The following is an 18,035-nucleotide window of genomic DNA, read 5'->3' as shown; positions in this document are numbered from 1 at the left end:
TTCAGTGAGCGATCTCTTATAGCTAGCCTGTAGCAGACAGCAAGAATGGCTCATGGTAGTTTCAACCTGTAATTCTACCCTGTCTGTTCCAACAGGGAGGCCACCTGCTACACGTTCAGGCTACTAAATACTGTAATATTGTGTTGATTGAAAATTTAACTTATGTTGATCTGTGTTTCACCTTGCTCTGATGTGATGTCTCTACAGCAGGCCAATGAAGCCCTCCACCACCAGCACCAGGTGGCCCAGAACAGCCTGCTGCCGCTGCTCAACTCTGGGAATGAGCCGGTGGACCAGAAGCCTGTAATGCCCATCCTCCTGGACCAGAAACCCCCTGCCAGTGCCGCCGAGCTCCTCAAAGACAATGTGGCCTGCGGGACTGGCAGCGGCAGGGGACCCATGCCCGTGGTGAAGAAGGAGCACAAGAGCAAGACACCCTTCATCTGTGGCTACTGCAACAAGGCCTTCCGTGACAGCTACCACCTGCGTCGCCACGAATCCTGCCACACGGGCGTCAAGATGGTGTCCCGGCCCAAGAAGACGGCTCAGACAGCCCCCACCATGGTGCCTCTCATCTCCACCCTGCCCAGGGAGAATAGTGGGCAGCCCTCCTACATATCCACCATCGCAGGCATCCTCACCACAGCCACCCCCTCTGTGTCTTCAGCCTCCAGCATCATGTCTCCAGCCTCTATGATCAATATACCCCAGCAGAACCAGCCCAAAAGGCCTGCCAAGCCAGTGAAGAAGAACCACGGCTGTGAGATGTGTGGCAAGGCCTTCCGAGATGTCTACCACCTGAACCGTCACAAGCTGTCCCACTCGGACGAGAAGCCCTACGAGTGCCCCATCTGCCAGCAGCGTTTCAAGAGGAAGGACCGCATGACCTACCACGTGCGCTCTCACGACGGAGGAGTCCACAAGCCCTATGTCTGTTCCGTGTGTGGAAAAGGCTTCTCCAGGTAGGCCCCAGGCCCAATCATGCACATTCACAACCACTCGTTAGCTGCCATACATTTCAAGTATAAGTGCTTGCTATATATTACAAACTCAACTAATTCAGATCATGTAAGTAAACGGTTGTTAGTCTACACATTCTATAGAGTGTTAGACAAGCACTTATGAGATACACTCTCCATCTCAGTGCATGACCATCAGTTGCTCAATGTGACATTAAAGTGGTGCACGTCCCATTTGGCTGCTGCCCTCACGGATTTATAGTAGTGTTGAATGCTCTTGACTCAGTGCCTTTGTGGTCCCCAGCATGTTTAAACAGTCACACTTTAGAGTGCAGTTCAACTCCAGCGTCCAAGAGTTCCCCCCTGCGAGGACAGGCATGCAGGCAGAGAGGAGTGAGGCAGGGGGAGGGGAAAGGCGGCTTTGATTTGTGCGTCATGCTGTGGTTCCCGCCAGCTCGTCAACCCTTCCCCAGGGAATGCCATTTAAAACAGACCTAGTAGGCAGGAGCCTGGGATTTCCTCTTACACACACACACACACAGCGGATCCCATTCTGCTTCTGTGCTGCTGCTTAAGGCCGTTACACACTTTACTCAAACGCAGCGACGGGTGTCGTTTTCTATAGTTCTACGTACTTTTGTGTGCCCAAAATGTATACCATGCTCCATCACGCTGTTTGCGTAGGGTGTTTAGTGCCCTTTACAGGGCCCAGTTTGTTTCAAGTCTAACCCACCTGGAATGACTGTTCATTCCGTTCTTTCCAGGCATAGCCAACAGTGCCCTTGTAAGATTTCCTCTTTCAACATTTACTGCAACATCCACTCACTACTTCCAGCTATGCGTCACTAGTAATCTGTGGGCATGAGTGAATGGCAAATTGACTTCGCTTTCCAAGAAGCAAAGGGCTCCTCTTACAGCTTGTTTAAAACAGTACTGTAGCAATGAGGTTTGTGCAGTAGGCTACAGTATAGGCCCAATACATTATCACTGCATATTGGCTTTGCTTTATTTGCCCTGTTTGTTTGCTGGGCTGATGGTGTCTGCATCTGATGGTCAGTGTAAGTAAAGCGCAGCAGACTGAGCTCTCCCTTTCCACCGCTGACACTGACCAAAAAGGGACATCAGTCTTCCAGCTGATGGCGAAACTCATGTCGCGCCGCATTATTTCTGCCTCATGCACAAATTCATGTTAGTTCTATGAACAGAGAAAGTGAAATATTCCTTGATATAAAATCATTTACGCAAATCGATAAACTTTCCTGCTCATTCATTCATTACAGCTGCAGTGTTGGTTGTAGTGTGAGTGGAAGTAGGAAGAATATGCATTTTATGGCATTGTGTTGAATAAAAAGGGCTGACAGTGCTGAGCAAGAACTTAAACATGAACTCATTCATAAAAACAGCTGTTCTTTGCTGTATTCATTGAGTCTCTCTAATCAGATTATTATTATTATTATGATTTTTTAATCTGTCGACTTTGCTTTAGTTTTCTTTTACGCCTGCTATGTTACTGCAGACACGGTAATCTGAGTCATCCGATTGGCCAGCGGTAGGCCTATAGTGCACTTGATTTGCTCTCTGGGCCCGCTGGGGAGGTGGACACATGAAATGGTTCAAAATGAGAACACTTCGGCTACCCAGTGTGCATTGCAACGGAACCGGATAATCGAGTACATTATTAATCACATACAACTAATCGTTAGATTTTTCTCTACAATATTATAACCTTAATGTGCTTTTACTTATCTGATTAAATTACGGGGATTTTTAAAAAATTGGATTTCTGTTAAAACGCTAAGAAAAAGTAACACAATTCCATGTGAATTCACAATGCAGATGGTCTGTCGTGCTTCCTGCGGAGAGAGAAAATGTTATAATTTATGATGCTGCTGCACTTGCTTTTCACGAGAGGGGCGCGTGTAGCTTTTTGTTGTCGTCCAATCACAAGTCATGTGGCAAGTTAAGATTTCAGTACTGTCTCCGAAGCAGCATGTGTATGCTACATGTTGTGTCTGTAGAGTTGCTAGGGCAACGGGCCTGCCTGCTCTGCTCGGAGAACAGGACGAGAGCATCAAGATGGTGGTAGCTGTACAAATAACTCATCCAAAGGGCTTTGACTTCTCAAACACAGCAGAAAGCTAACACAATATGATGCCCCCTCATCTTAATTCAGCCACTCACTTAGATCAACTAGCAAGCTAATCTTAGGTGTGTGTTTTTCACACAGGAAAACAATTAAAAAAATATATAAAAAAATGTATTTCACCTTTTATTTAACCAGGTAGGCCAGTTGAGAACAAGTTCTCATTTACATCTGCGATCTGGCCAAGATAAAGCATAGCAGTGCCACAAAAAACAACAGAGTTACACACAAACAAATGTACAGTCAATAACAGTAGAAAAATCTACGTACAGTGTGTGCAAATGTAAGAGTAAGGCAGTAAATCGGCCACTGAGGCAAAATAATTACAATTTAGCATTAACACTGGAGTAATAAATGTGAAGATGATGATGTGTAAGTAGAGATACTGGGGTTCAAGAGGATAAGTAACAATATGGTAATGAGGTAGTTTGGTGTGCTATTTACAGATTGGCTGTGTACAGTGATCAATTTTTCCAGTCATTAGCCGCAGAGAACTGGAAGGAAAGGCGGCCAAAGGAAGTGTTGGCTTTGGGGATGACCAGTGAAATATACCTGCTGGTGTGTGTGCTATGGGTGGGTGTTGCTATGGTGACCAGTGAGCTGAGAAGGCAGGGCTTTACCTAGAAAAAACGTATAGATGTCCTGGAGCCAGTGGGTTTGGCGACGAATATGAAGTGAGGGCCAGCCAACAAGAGCATGCAGGTCGCAGTGGTGGGTAGTATTGGGCTTTGGTGACAAACCAGATGGCACTGTGATAAACTACATCCAGTTTGCTGAGTAGTATTGGAAGCTCTTTTGTAAATTACATCGCCGAAGTCAAGGATCGGTGGGATAGTCAGTTTTACAAAGGTATGTTTGGAGGCTTTGTTGCGAAATAGGAAGCAGATTCATGATTTATTTTTGGATTGGAGATGTTTAATGTGAGTCTGGAAGGAGAGTTTACAGTCTAACCAGACACTTAGAATATGTGGACAACTACAAATACCTAAGTCAGAACCGTCCAGAGTGGTGATGCTAGGTCGGGCGGGTGCGGGCAGTGATCGGTTGAAGAGCATGCATTTCGTTTTACTAACATTTAAGAACAGTTGGAGGCCACGGAAGGAGTGTTGTATGGCATTAAAGCTTGTTTGTTAGTTATCGAAAGTAAGGCGCAAAAACTAAACATAAGAATGGGAAGCATAGAAATAGCACACATAGACATGCTTTCAAAAGAGTGACTGATCTATAATGTATATTTCTATGTGAATTTGGTCAGATCACCCAAAAGTTATATATTGCAGCTTTAAATGTTTTAACATTGAAACGTTAACACCCCTAGATTAAATAAGACATTCGTTTGTTGTGACCATTGCTAGTTTAAACTGCTCAGCTCTTGGTTGTATCTCCTCCATTTGTTTGTTGTGAGTTGGTAACATTTGGAGGTGTTTCCATGCTTTGGACCAATCAAAATCAACTTGATACTCATGTAATTTTCATCAACAGATCTGTGGTTTTGTATTCCTCTAACCCAGGTCAATCAACGTTGCGGGGCCGTTTTTATGCCGGTTTAAAGGGAAAGACTCATAAATACACCATGAAAACTGGAACAGATTGTCTTCGGGGAGGGTAGATATTTATACTCAGCTTTGTAAATTAATATAGACCCAATTTTGTTTTGTAGACAGCCAATTTAATTTAGAAAAAAAACCTATCACACTAACCTGCAGCCACTAGCTAGTTTGTCAGTTGACATTTTGAAGTTGGCACCGTTCTGCCTGCGGAGCAGTGACTCGTTTATTTTGAGCAGCGTCCACTTTTTGACCATGGCCGTAATGACATTGTATTCACTCTAATCATGCTAAATTCTGAGTAAATTGTCTGTAACTTGTTAACCATCTATGGTAGACATAGGGTCTTGACTATTGTTTTTCCAATGCAGTTCTCTGTTGACTGAAAATGTCTTTATGACCATTGAATGAAATAATAATTTTATGGGTTGGGTGAACACCCTACATTATGCTCTCTGTCCAAACTGTAATTTTAGAGCTGGGCAGTTAAGGGAAGAACCCGGCTTGGTTCCAACACAGTGACGCAGAGGTTTATCAGCACATTGAAAAGTGAGGCCGGCCAGCAGAATAATGTAATTCTGAGTCACTGTCAGACAGCCAGCAAGGTCTGCAGGCGCTCCCTCTCTCTTCTTGCGCCCCTCTCTTCTCTCTGTGTGTGTGTGTGTGTGGAAGCTGCTGTCCTCCTCGGTTAACAGTGAAAAGAAGAGAAGTCATTCTGGTTCACAGCACCTCTGAAAATATTCCACTTGACTCATCTCCTTTGTAACAAAACCACTACCAGTGTGAAACTGTCTCACTTTGGCCCAGCTGTTAGTTTTGGAGTTCTCCACACCATTCCTTATGACAGTGATAAAATGATTTAGCTCCTAGCCTGTCTGCTGTTGTCCAGGTTTTCAGTCAAACTAATGGGAGCTGCGATGAGTGGGATGTGTGAACAGTGGAGTCTCACTGGAAAGGTCAAAAGTTAAGAAACAGTCTGTTGTGTGTCTATTAATATTCTATAGCAAGATTCCCTTTTTTTCACCCCTCTCCTCCAGGCCAGACCACCTGAGCTGCCATGTGAAGCATGTCCACTCCTCAGAAAGACCGTTCAAATGCCAAGTAACGGTGAGAGAGAGAGCTGTACTGTGTGGCCTTATTAGGGCCACTTGTCAGCAGCTCGTTATTGACAACTGCATTTCTGTCAGCTAGCATGAACTCTCCAACTTTGCACTTTCTTCTCTGCCGGCTCTGACAGTACTTGTTAGTTTCCAGCATCAAAAGGAATGATGATAACTGTGCCCAACTAGTGTCTTTAAAATGAGCCGTAATTGCAGTCGGTTCATGACACCATACTCCAGTAGGCTCTGCCCTGTGGCCCCAGTAGATATTTATGATGATCTATAAGCCTTTATAGTTGGACATGTTCCATGCAGTCTGAATGATGAAAGCTGGCTGTGTTGGATAAATGATTAAAGCTGCACTTGGCACAAAGCTTGGTGGCACTATGAATAGTAGTGTGCCTCTGGCCTGACCTTATGACCCTGTTCTCCTCTCCTCCCCCAGGCCTGTACTTCTGCCTTTGCCACCAAAGACAGACTGCGCTCCCACATGATCCGACATGAAGGGAAGGTCACCTGCAACATCTGCGGCAAGATGCTGAGCGCAGCCTACATTACCAGCCATCTAAAGACACACGGCCAGACCAACTTTAATTCCTCTAACAAAGGTAAGTCAAGTTAGCCCGATCTCACCAGCCACTGCCCCCCCTCCCAACTCAAACTGTCGTTCTAATTTAGTAGATTTGATTTATTTAATACTTTTATTGTCCCTTTAGGTGAACAGCAGCTCCTGGCATACACATACACACAAAATCAAAAAACAGGACAAAGCCAACCCAACTTCACTTATGGACAAGACATACGTTTGATCATGTAGTGTATGTGGACACCTGCTCGTCAAACATCTCATTCCAAAAATCAGACTTTAATATGGAGTTGGCCCACCCTTTGCTGCTATAACAGCTGCCACTCTTCTGGGAATGCGTTCCACTAAATGTTTGAACATTGCTGCAAGGACTTGCTTCCAGTCAGCCACGAGCATTAGTGAGGTCGGGCACTGATGTTGCGTGATTAGGCTTGACTCGCAGTCTGTTCCGATTCATCCCAACGGTGTTTGAGCGGGTTAAGGTCAGGGCTCTGTGCAGGCCAGTCAAGTTCTTCCACACCTATCTTGACAAACCATTTCTGTATGGACCTTGCATTGCATGGGGGCATTGTCATGCTGAAACAGGAAAGGGTCTTCCCCAAACTGGTGCCACAAATTTGGAAGCACAGAGTCTAGAATGTCGTATTCTGTAGCGTGAAGATTTCCTTTCACTGGAACTAAGGGGCCTAGCGCGAACCATGAAAAACAGCCCCAGACCATTATTCTGCCTCCACCAAACTTTACAGTTGGCACTGCATTTGGGGAAGTAGTGTTCTCCTGGCATGCGCTAAACCCATATTCATCTGTCAGACGGCCAGATGAAGTGTGAGTCATCACTCCAGAGATGGCGTTTCCACTGCTCCAGAATCCAATGGCGGCAAGCATTTTACCACTCCAGCCAATGCCTGGCATTGGAGATCTTAGGCTTGTATGGGGCTCCTCGGCCATGGAAACACATTTCATGACGTTCCTGACTAACAGTTCTTGTGCTAATGTTGCTTCCAGAGGCAGTTTGGAACTGTGTTGCAACAAAGGACAGACAATTTTTACGTGCTTCCCGTTCTGTGAGGTTGTGTGGCCTATCACTTCGTTCCTGAGCAGTTATTGCTCCTAGAAATTTCCACTTCACAATAACGGCACTTACAGTTGATCGTGGAAGCTATAGCAGGGCAGAAATTTGACAAACTGCTGACTTGTTGGAAAGGTGGCATCCTATGACAGAGTTTTTCACTAAGGTCATTCTACTGCCAATGTTTTTGTCTATGGAAATTGCATGGCTGTGTGCTCTATTCTATACACCTGTCAGCAACGGATGTGGCTGAAATAGCCAAATCCACTAACTTGAAGGGGTGTCCACATACTTTTGTATATACATTGCATTTGGTAAGTTTAAGACCCCTTTACGTTTGCCACATTTTGTTACATTGCAGCCTTATTCTAAAATTGATTAAATTACCCCCCCTCTTCGTCAATCTACACACAGTATCCCATAATGACAAAGAATAAAAAGATTTTTATAATTTTTTGCAAATTTATATCAAAAAATACAAAACTGAAATGTCACATTTACATAAGTATTCAGACCCTTTACTCAGTACTTTGTTGAAGCACCTTTGGCAGTGATTACAGCCTTGAGTCTTCTTGGGTATGATGCCATACAACTCTCCTTCCGTGGCCTCCAATTGCTCTTAAATACAAGTAAAACTAAATGCATGCTCTTCAACCGATCGCTGCCTGCACCTGCCCGCCCGTCCAACATCACTACTCTGGACGGTTCTGACTTAGAAATGTGGACAACTACAAATACCTAGGTGTCTGGTTAGACTATAAACTCTCCTTCCAGACTCACATTAAGCACCTCCAATCCAAAGTTAAATCTAGAATCGGTTTCCTATTTTGCAACAAAGCATCCTTCACTCATGCTGCCAAACATACCCTCGTAAAACTGACCATCCTACTGATCCTCGACTTCGGCGATGTCATTTACAAAATAGCCTCCAATACCCTACTCAATAAATTGGATGCAGTCTATCACAGTGCCATCCGTTTCGTCACCAAAGCCCCATATACTACCCACCACTGCGACCTGTATGCTCTCGTTGGCTGACCCTCGCTTCATACTCGTTGTCAAACCCACCGGCTCCAGGTCATCTACAAGACCCTGCTAGATAAAGTCCCCCCTTATCTCAGCTCGCTGGTCACCATAGCAACACCCACCTGTAGCACACGCTCCAGCAGGTATATCTCTCTGGTCACTCCCAAAACCAATTCTTCCTTTGGCTGCCTCTCCTTCCAGTTCTCTGCTGCCAATGACTGGAACGAACTACAAAAATATCTGAAACTGAAAACACTTATCTCCCTCACTAGCTTTAAGCACCAGCTGTCTGAGCAGCTCACAGATTACTCCACCTGTACATAGCCCATCTATAATTTAGCCCAAAAAACAACCTCTTCCCCCTGCTGTATTTATTTATTTAGCTCCTTTGCACCCCATTATTTCTATCTCTACCTTGCACATTCGTCCACTGCAAATCTACCATTCCAGTGTTTTACTTGCTATATTGTATTTACTTTGCCACCATGACCTTTAAAAATAACTTTACCTCCCTTATCTCACCTCAGTTGCTCACATCGTATATAGACTTATTTTTCTACTGTATTATTGACTGTATGTTTGTTTTACCTCATGTGTAACTCTGTTGTATGTGTCGAACTGCTTTTCTTTATCTTGGCCAGGTCGCAATTGTAAATGAGAATTTGTTCTCAACTTGCCTACCTGGTTAAATAAAGGTAAAATAAATAAATAAAAATGACGCTACAAGCTTGGCACACCTGTATTTGGGGAGTTTTTTTCCCCCGCATTCTTCTCTGCAGATCCTCTTGAGCTCTGTCAGATTGGATGGGGAGTGTCGCTGCACATCTCTCCAGAGATGTTAGCTCGTGTCCATGCCTGGGCTCTGGCTGAACCACTCAAGGACATTCCGAGACTTGTCCCGAAGCCACTCCTACGTTGTCTTGGCTCTGTGCTTAGTTGTTGTCCTGTTGGAAGGTGAACCTTTGCCCCGTTCTGAGAACCTGCTCCAGAGCGTTCAGTACTTCATCAAGGACCTCTCTGTACTTTGGTCTGTTCATCTTTCCCTCGATCCTGGCTGGTCTTCCTGCCGCTGAAAAACGTCCCCACAGCATGATTCTGCCACCACCATACTTCACCGTAGGGATGGTGCCAGGTTTCCTCCAGACGTGAGGCTTCCGTCTGGCCACTCTACCATAAAGGCCTGATTGGCGGAGTGCTGCAGAGATGGGAGACATTTTCAGAAGGACAACTATCTCCACAGAGGAAATCTGGATCTCTGTCAGTGTCCATCGGGTTCTTGGTCACCTCCCTTACCAAGGCCCTTCTCCCCCGATTGCTCAGTTTGGCCGGACGGCCAGCTCTAGGAAGAGTCTTGGTGGTTCCAAACTTCTTCCATTAAAGAATGATGTAGGCCACTGTTTTCTGGGGGACCGTTAATGCTGCAGACATTTTTTGGTACCCTGCCCCAGATCTGTGCCTCGACACAAGCTTGTCTCTGAGCTCTACGGACAATTATTTCGACCTCATTACTTGGTTTTTGCTCTGAAATGCGCTGTCAAATGTGGGACCTTTTTATATAGATGTGTGTGTGTGTGTGTGCGCCTTTCCATATCATGTGCAATCAATAGAATTTACCACAGGTGGACTCCAATCAAGCTATAGAAACATCAAGGATGATCAATGGAAACACGATACATCTGAGCTCAGTTTCGAGTCTCTTCGCAAAGGCTCTGAATAATGTAAATAAGGTTTTTCTGTTTTTTTTATTTGCAATACATTTGCAAAGATATATCTTAACCTGTTTTCGCTTTGTCACGTGTGTGGATTGAGTTTTATTTAATTTAATCCATTTTAGAAATTTGTCTGTAACGTAACAAAATGTGGAAAAAGCAAAGGGGTCTGAATACTTTCCGAATGCGCTGTATAGTGTACTTAAAACAGACATCTATATATATATATATATATATATATATAGATACAGTGCCTTGCGAAAGTATTTGGCCCCCTTGAACTTTGCGACCTTTTGCCACATTTCAGGCTTCAAACATAAAGATATAAAACTGTATTTTTTTGTGAAGAATCAACAACAAGTGGGACACAATCATGAAGTGGAACGACATTTATTGGATATTTCAAACTTTTTTAACAAATCAAAAACTGAAAAATTGGGCGTGCAAAATTATTCAGCCCCCTTAAGTTAATAATTTGTAGCGCCACCTTTTGCTGCGATTACAGCTGTAAGTCGCTTGGGGTATGTCTATCAGTTTTGCACATCGAGAGACTGACATTTTTTCCCATTCTTCCTTGCAAAACAGCTCGAGCTCAGTGAGGTTGGATGGAGAGCATTTGTGAACAGCAGTTTTCAGTTCTTTCCACAGATTCTCGATTGGATTCAGGTCTGGACTTTGACTTGGCCATTCTAACACCTGGATATGTTTATTTCTGAACCATTCCATTGTAGATTTTGCTTTATGTTTTGGATCATTGTCTTGTTGGAAGACAAATCTCCGTCCCAGTCTCAGGTCTTTTGCAGACTCCATCAGGTTTTCTTCCAGAATGGTCCTGTATTTGGCTCCATCCATCTTCCCATCAATTTTAACCATCTTCCCTGTCCCTGCTGAAGAAAAGCAGGCCCAAACCATGATGCTGCCACCACCATGTTTGACAGTGGGGATGGTATGTTCAGGGTGATGAGCTGTGTTGCTTTTACGCCAAACATAACGTTTTGCATTGTTGCCAAAAAGTTCGATTTTGGTTTCATCTGACCAGAGCACCTTCTTCCACATGTTTGGTGTGTCTCCCAGGTGGCTTATGGCAAACTTTAAACAACACTTTTTATGGATATCTTTAAGAAATGTCTTTCTTCTTGCCACTCTTCCATAAAGGCCAGATTTGTGCAATATACGACTGATTGTTGTCCTATGGACAGAGTCTCCCACCTCAGCTGTAGATCTCTGCAGTTCATCCAGAGTGATCATGGGCCTCTTGGCTGCATCTCTGATCAGTCTTCTCCTTGTATGAGCTGAAAGTTTAGAGGGACGGCCAGGTCTTGGTAGATTTGCAGTGGTCTGATACTCCTTCCATTTCAATATTATCGCTTGCACAGTGCTCCTTGGGATGTTTAAAGCTTGGGAAATCTTTTTGTATCCAAATCCGGCTTTAAACTTCTTCACAACAGTATCTCGGACCTGCCTGGTGTGTTCCTTGTTCTTCATGATGCTCTCTGCGCTTTTAACGGACCTCTGAGACTATCACATTGCAGGTGCATTTATACGGAGACTTGATTACACACAGGTGGATTGTATTTATCATCATTAGTCATTTAGGTCAACATTGGATCATTCAGAGATCCTCACTCAACTTCTGGAGAGAGTTTGCTGCACTGAAAGTAAAGGGGCTGAATAATTTTGCATGCCCAATTTTTCAGTTTTTGATTTGTTAAAAAAGTTTGAAATATCCAATAAATGTCGTTCCACTTCATGATTGTGTCCCACTTGTTGTTGAAACTTCACAAAAAAATACAGTTTTATATCTTTATGTTTGAAGCCTGAAATGTGGCAAAAGGTCGCAAAGTTCAAGGGGGCCGAATACTTTCGCAAGGCACTGTAGATAGATAGATAGATTTAAATATGTGGGAAACCGGTTTAAAATAACTACTTCATAGGGCTTCAAAAGTTCTTACTTTATTTTTTTGTATACAAATTGAACATCCACACTTCTCATCCCATCGCTGACATTTTCCTAAAAGTCGTCTTTTACTCCATACCAAGACAGTGTGCCAGAGGCCAGTACTTGGGATAACTTCACTAGGTGATCTCACATTTACAGTGAAAATATCATGTTTGATTGGTGCTGACTTTATCCTTAGGCAGATTTCATTGTCTGTGTAGTAGAGCTACGGGACATGGAAGCGCCCACCGTACGTTTACCAAGATGACCATGTCCTCCTCGCTAGTTACGTTTCCCCATTTCTCTTCAATTACATTCTGTTTTCAAACATGAATTGGGTGTTACAATCCGTTGAGTAGAGAGATGTATACGCTATGCTATACGTACTTTTAAAAAATATATTAGTTTTGTCTGCACGTGGTATGTAATCTGACATTCTGGTTGACAGAAGTGGATGGCCTGTGGCAAAAATCTGTTCTAAATGTAAAGCGCTTTCAGCAATTGGCTCGTGTTTGAGCACAAAGGCGCACAGGAAAGTGGAACACTAAGTGAGATCTGATCCCACCACAACAACCTTACAGCTTCCCCACTCGATTGATTTGTGCAACTTTCACAGATTTAGAAGAGGGCAGGGTTTTTGTCAGAGGATTGCTCTCCCATGGGTCTTTATTGTTAGTGTTATTGACATCTTTGGTGGCATGAACTCAAGTTGACTTTGTTTTACTGCATAGTAAATCATTCAGAAGAATCCCTGCTACCGTAACCATTTAAATACATTGAGTGTACAAAACATTAGGAGCACCTGCTCTGTTCATGACAGACTGACCAGGTGAATCCAGGTGAAAGCTATGATCCCTTCTTGATGTCACTTTTTAAATCCACTTAAATCCGTGTATATGGAGGGGAGGAGACATGTTAAAGAAGGATTGTTAAGCCTTGAGACAATTGAGACATGGCTTGCGTGTGTGTTCCATTCGGAGGGTGAATGGGCAAGACAAAATATTGAATTTCCTTTGGATGAGGTATGGTAGTAGGTGCCAGGCGCACCGGTTTGAGTGTGTCAAGAACTGCAAGACTGCTGGGTTTTTCACTTTCAACAGTTTTCCGTGTGTATCAAGAATGGTCCTACCCCCAAAGGACATCCAGCCAACTTGACACAACTGTGGGGAGCATTGGAGTCAACATGGGCCAGCATCCCTGTGCAACACTTTCAACACCTTGTAGAGTCCATGCCCCCACGAATTGAGGCTGTTCTGAGGGTAAAATGGGGGGTGCAACTCAATATTAGGAAGGTGTTCCTAATGGTTTGTACATTGTGTCTACAAGTGTATAATAATGTTGTCAAGTACAGCCCAATAACTGGTTTCTTCCTCAGCCTTCACACTATGTGTCTGTAATTCCTGTTTATTAATCCGTGAATTTCCATTTGTGAAAGTGCTGTATTTGAGTTGTGGTGATACAGGCCGTTAGCACACGTGTTTGTGATTCTCCTGTGGCTGTGGAACATGAACTGTGTTCATCCCATCTGGAGAACACTGCATTACACATGAATCACTGCTCAAAAGGTGTAGTCAATAACAAAGTATAATCAACATTTCTCAGATTCCTGTTTGTTACTCAGACAGTAGAAGCAACAAGGCCTTTCCCTGGCCACTGAAGGGAAAGCCCTTGGCAGCTAATGCAGAGTGCATAAACATAGCAGCTATCTGAACGAGCACTGCCACCCTTCTCCCAAGGGTCCACAACACAAGGCAGACATATACAGCACAGAGAACTCTACAAATAGGATATTGCTTGTCACCACAGTAATCCTATGGCCCGTTCCCTCCTTCCCCTAAGGACTTGTAGGCCAGGGTGTGTGCCACTGTTCTGGTGTTTGTACCAACCTTGCCCACCTGAAGTGGGGCCTGTAGACTGTACTGAGAGAGTGACACCCTGGCCCTAGCGCAGCAGCCTTGGCTGGCCTGCAGACAGACAGCCCTTTTATAACACCTGTGTGTCTTTCTGAATAGGGGACTGGCAGTGGAACTCCTCAGGGGGACAAAAAGGTAATAATAATAATAATAATAATAATAATAATAATAATAATAATAATAATAATGTAGCATTGTGTGTGAACCAAACCTTACCCCAAACCCCCTGCCTGCAACCCAAGATTACACACAGTCACATCACACACACAAGTATAAGGCAAGGATAAATCGATGTTAGGATGTGGGTAAACTCCCAAAAGGGGGGCAGCGGTGCATTTCTGCCGAGAGCCAAATGAATATAGGGAAAATGCTGCATGATAGTGTGTCACTTCATTTACAAACATTGCATCATTACATTCCACAGAAATTTCTGTACCCTAATTTTACAACTGTTTTACTATACTATGTACAGCAAGAATGACCGCTAGTTTTATTTTTACTGTTTAACCTATACATGATTTACCTGCTTCAGTATTTCTTTAGAAAAGCATGCATTTGTCACATTTAAAGAAGTGTGAAATGGTTATTGCTATTATGGTCAGTTTTAGTTTAATCTGTGCTGCAGGTACTCAACTCAAGGCAGTAGCAGTAAAGAGAAGAATGCTGAAGGCGTATACTGCAAAAATAGTCTCTGTACACTGCAAAAAATAATCTATGCAAAATAGTCAAGTAGAGACCGCATTCCTCCCTCTGTTTTAATGGCGGGGAATAACCAGTAAGTCTGTGTGTACAGGTATTTGTTTGATTTAGCAGTGAACCTTAAACACTGTATCCTCTATTCCGTTCTCTAGACAGTAATGATGTCCACAACTCTGCCTCAGCCACACCTGTAACAGGCTCCGACCCCATCACCACCACGATGAACCGGGGAAACTCCATCAACAACCCCGTCACCATAGCGTCGCAAATGAACATTTCCACCAACACGGTGAATGTCAGCCTCCAGCACCCAGTCACCATCACTGGACCCATCAACATCGCCTCGATCAACATCCCTACCACGGCACACATGAATATTGCCCACCCTCTGGCCATCAGCACCCCAATGGCCATGACAATGTCCGGGCCCCTCAACATCGCCATGAGGTCCATGGAGAGTATGCCTTTTCTGTCCCAAGTCCTGCCTTCGTCCCCACCCTGGTAAAAAAAAAAAGGTGGAGAGAATTAGGCAAAACAAGAGTTGATGATGCCTCCTCCTTACCCCCATCTTTCCCCAGCCCACTCCTCAGACACTGGAAATGAAAGTTTAGCCTACTTGTGCTGTGCAGCGGGAGAGAACCTCCCTGTCACATGGCTCCAACCCAAACAATGCTACATCACAGAAAAGAGAACCAGAACAGTTGTGTAGAAGTTAGATTGGGTTTTGTCGTATCTGAATTACTTCAAAATTAGATGTAGTGAGTCGATGAAGTGTTATACAGTGATGCCTACATTAGTCGTAGTAGGATGAACAAGAGGGGAGGACTCCTCTCAAGTCTCGCTAAACGCCCATACCTTTGCAATTGGAAGATCATTTTTAAAAGCACTAATGCAATAAGTATGAATTGCTAGTTTTATTGTTCCATAGGTTCTCTTACAAAGCCAGTGTGTGTTTCTTATAAGTTGTTTTTATCTAAAGCCTGCTAATCAGTATTTAATATTTTTAGGAGAGCAGTCAAACAAAAGGGACAAAGACTTCCGTTTGGACGGAAGGTTATTTTTTCATAGCTGTGAAACTTTGTTTTTCAAATAAGAGGTATGCTCTTGAGGTACATGTTAATGTATTCTCACCATCAATAATTGAATCTGTATTTTGTTGAAGTGGATATCTGGAAATTGTCCCTCTTGACTGTTAAATATGTGTACAGTTTGTTTTTTTTCTCTGTGTTAGGGATGGCAGAGGTGTGCTTCTTTTGTTTGGTCATCAGTTGACGTACATTGTTTTACACAAACTGAAAGAGGAATGAGTATTGCACTGAAAGCATATCCCATGTGTCACTTAACTGCAGTATTATCAATGATCAAATTGGAGTGTTAGGTAACCAGCCTACATAATAACAGGGCCATCTAGTGGCTTGCAAATGCCATTGAGGAAATGATCCTGAAGTTCACAAATGTGTATTTCTTTAATTATTATTATTATTATTATTATCACGTTGGTGATGGTTTATAGTTTTGTTAGAAATATGTTATACCCTTTTTAATATTGGTTTTGATGATCCTGATAGTATGGACATTCTGCTCAGATAACACAATGAGAGTAGCCCTGTAAACTTTATTTTTTGTTTTATTTGATTGAATTCACATCTAACAAACTTGATCCTTTTCCCATGTTACCTTGTAAATATTTAACTCTCCATATACATTTTTTTGCTAAAAGAAAAACGTAGATGTCCTTAAGACTAGGGATCTAAGAACTCTTTCATTTTGTGAACTGTCCATTTTAATAATCATGTCAGCAAACTGTACTTTCAATCAAACATCCATTGTCTCCGCCTGTGTCATGGTGATTTATGGATGAGGTGACGGGTGTATTTAGAACAAAACACTAATGGTTTTTGAGAAGTGTATGAAAGTTGTAGTGTGATGCAGACAATTTTAGTTGAGCCAACATGGCCTCGGCAGCACATCTCAGGCATTGAGACCCATAGATTACTAGATAAGACGTTCTTACTTGGCCATATCACCTTTGCAAGGTTTTTGTGCTGTGTGAAGTATAGTATTTCCTGAAAGATCACACACAAGATGCAGGCACATTTTTCCCACAAGTTCTTTCAAAGAAAATCCAATGATGAGTGTTTTATTATGCATTGAGTAGATGAACTATAATTGCCTGTTCTGTTTGCCAAATTTGATACAATTATGAGGTTCAAATAAGCTAATATTTTGAATTGAATATTTCATAATTTTGAACAAGAAGAAAAGAACAATGATTTGGAAATTATTGGACCTCCTGTGAAGGCATTGAATGTATATCTTTGTACAAACTATTTTAGTTCTGAGGATGTCATAGTTACAATAGACATGTGAAAGATAACATTTTTATAAATATTTTGTATTAGAACATTAATGGTAATTTTGTATATACCTAATGAAGACCAGGCTTTCTGATTAGCAGAAAGGTAAAACATTCCTACATTTTTTTAAATGTATGTTTGAAATTATTACGTAAACATGCTCAATGTTTTATGTGCCTTTTTTTTATTTGGATTGTCTAAATAAAATAAAACATGATGGGTGGGCTTTGTGGCTGTGTGCCATTTCCTGGTGAGTCAGCCTATGGTGGGAGGCTAGCTGTTCCACTCATTAGAGCCTCTACACTCATACCCCACAGTAGTATAGATGTTCACACACTTAATTGACAACAGTCACGTTTCCTCTTGTCAGATTGCTTTGTGCCTTTTTTGGCTTTTAGGCCATTTGGGGCCTTGTTCTGTGATTTGAGACACCAAGGGGCTGCCGAGTGGCGCAGCGGTCTGAGGCACTGTATCTCAGTGCTTCGATTCCAGGCTGTATCACAACCGGCCGTGATGGGGAGTCCAGTAGGGCGGCGCACAATTGGCCCAGCGTCGAGTTAGGGTTTGGCCGACGTAAGCAGTCATTGTAAATAATAATTAGTTATTAACTGACTTGCCTAGTTAAATAAAAATAAAAAAAATAAAAAAAAAAAAAAAAATTTTAAAAACGGTCCAGTTTCCCAGACACAGGTTAAGCCTAGTCAGACAAAACATTTTTCAATAGAGATTCACCATTTAAATTGCTACCTAGTCCAAGTCTAAGCTTTGTGTTTGTGCGAAACCTGATGGGTTTGATGCTCTATTTAGTTACTGATGATGCGTGAATGACCTTTCCAGTCTTTATTGCCTGCTGCAGAATAAATGACTACTGATGTGCTGTTTGTTTTATTCAGGTCCAATGTCAATTGCCCACTCCTTTTCAGCTGATCCTCCTTTGTTTATACAGTTCAAGGTGGCTAGATGATGCTCCCTATTTAAAATGGTAAAA

At 42.9% G+C, this 18,035-nt stretch overlaps 1 protein-coding gene across 2 annotated transcripts in view; it reads left to right on the top strand.

Moving 5' to 3' along the window:
* Positions 1-17,273, top strand: part of LOC110533872 (vascular endothelial zinc finger 1) — a 44,051-nt gene extending 26,778 nt beyond the window's left edge. The window contains exons 2-6 of one of the 2 annotated variants that reach the window (XM_021618437.2): positions 208-962; positions 5,687-5,756; positions 6,195-6,357; positions 14,091-14,126; positions 14,843-17,273. In XM_021618437.2, the coding sequence (XP_021474112.2) occupies positions 208-962; positions 5,687-5,756; positions 6,195-6,357; positions 14,091-14,126; positions 14,843-15,195 (1,377 nt within the window). In that variant the 3' untranslated portion in view covers positions 15,196-17,273. The remainder of the gene's footprint in view (positions 1-207; positions 963-5,686; positions 5,757-6,194; positions 6,358-14,090; positions 14,127-14,842) is intronic. The other variant, XM_021618438.2, reaches the window with a different exon arrangement.
* Positions 17,274-18,035: the final 762 nt, after the last annotated feature.

The sequence above is a fragment of the Oncorhynchus mykiss genome, chromosome 10 (genome assembly GCF_013265735.2).
Source record: "Oncorhynchus mykiss isolate Arlee chromosome 10, USDA_OmykA_1.1, whole genome shotgun sequence".
Lineage (NCBI taxonomy): Eukaryota > Metazoa > Chordata > Actinopteri > Salmoniformes > Salmonidae > Oncorhynchus > Oncorhynchus mykiss.
The sequence above is the reverse complement of the archived record's forward strand: the minus strand, read 5'-3'. Positions and strand labels throughout refer to the sequence as shown.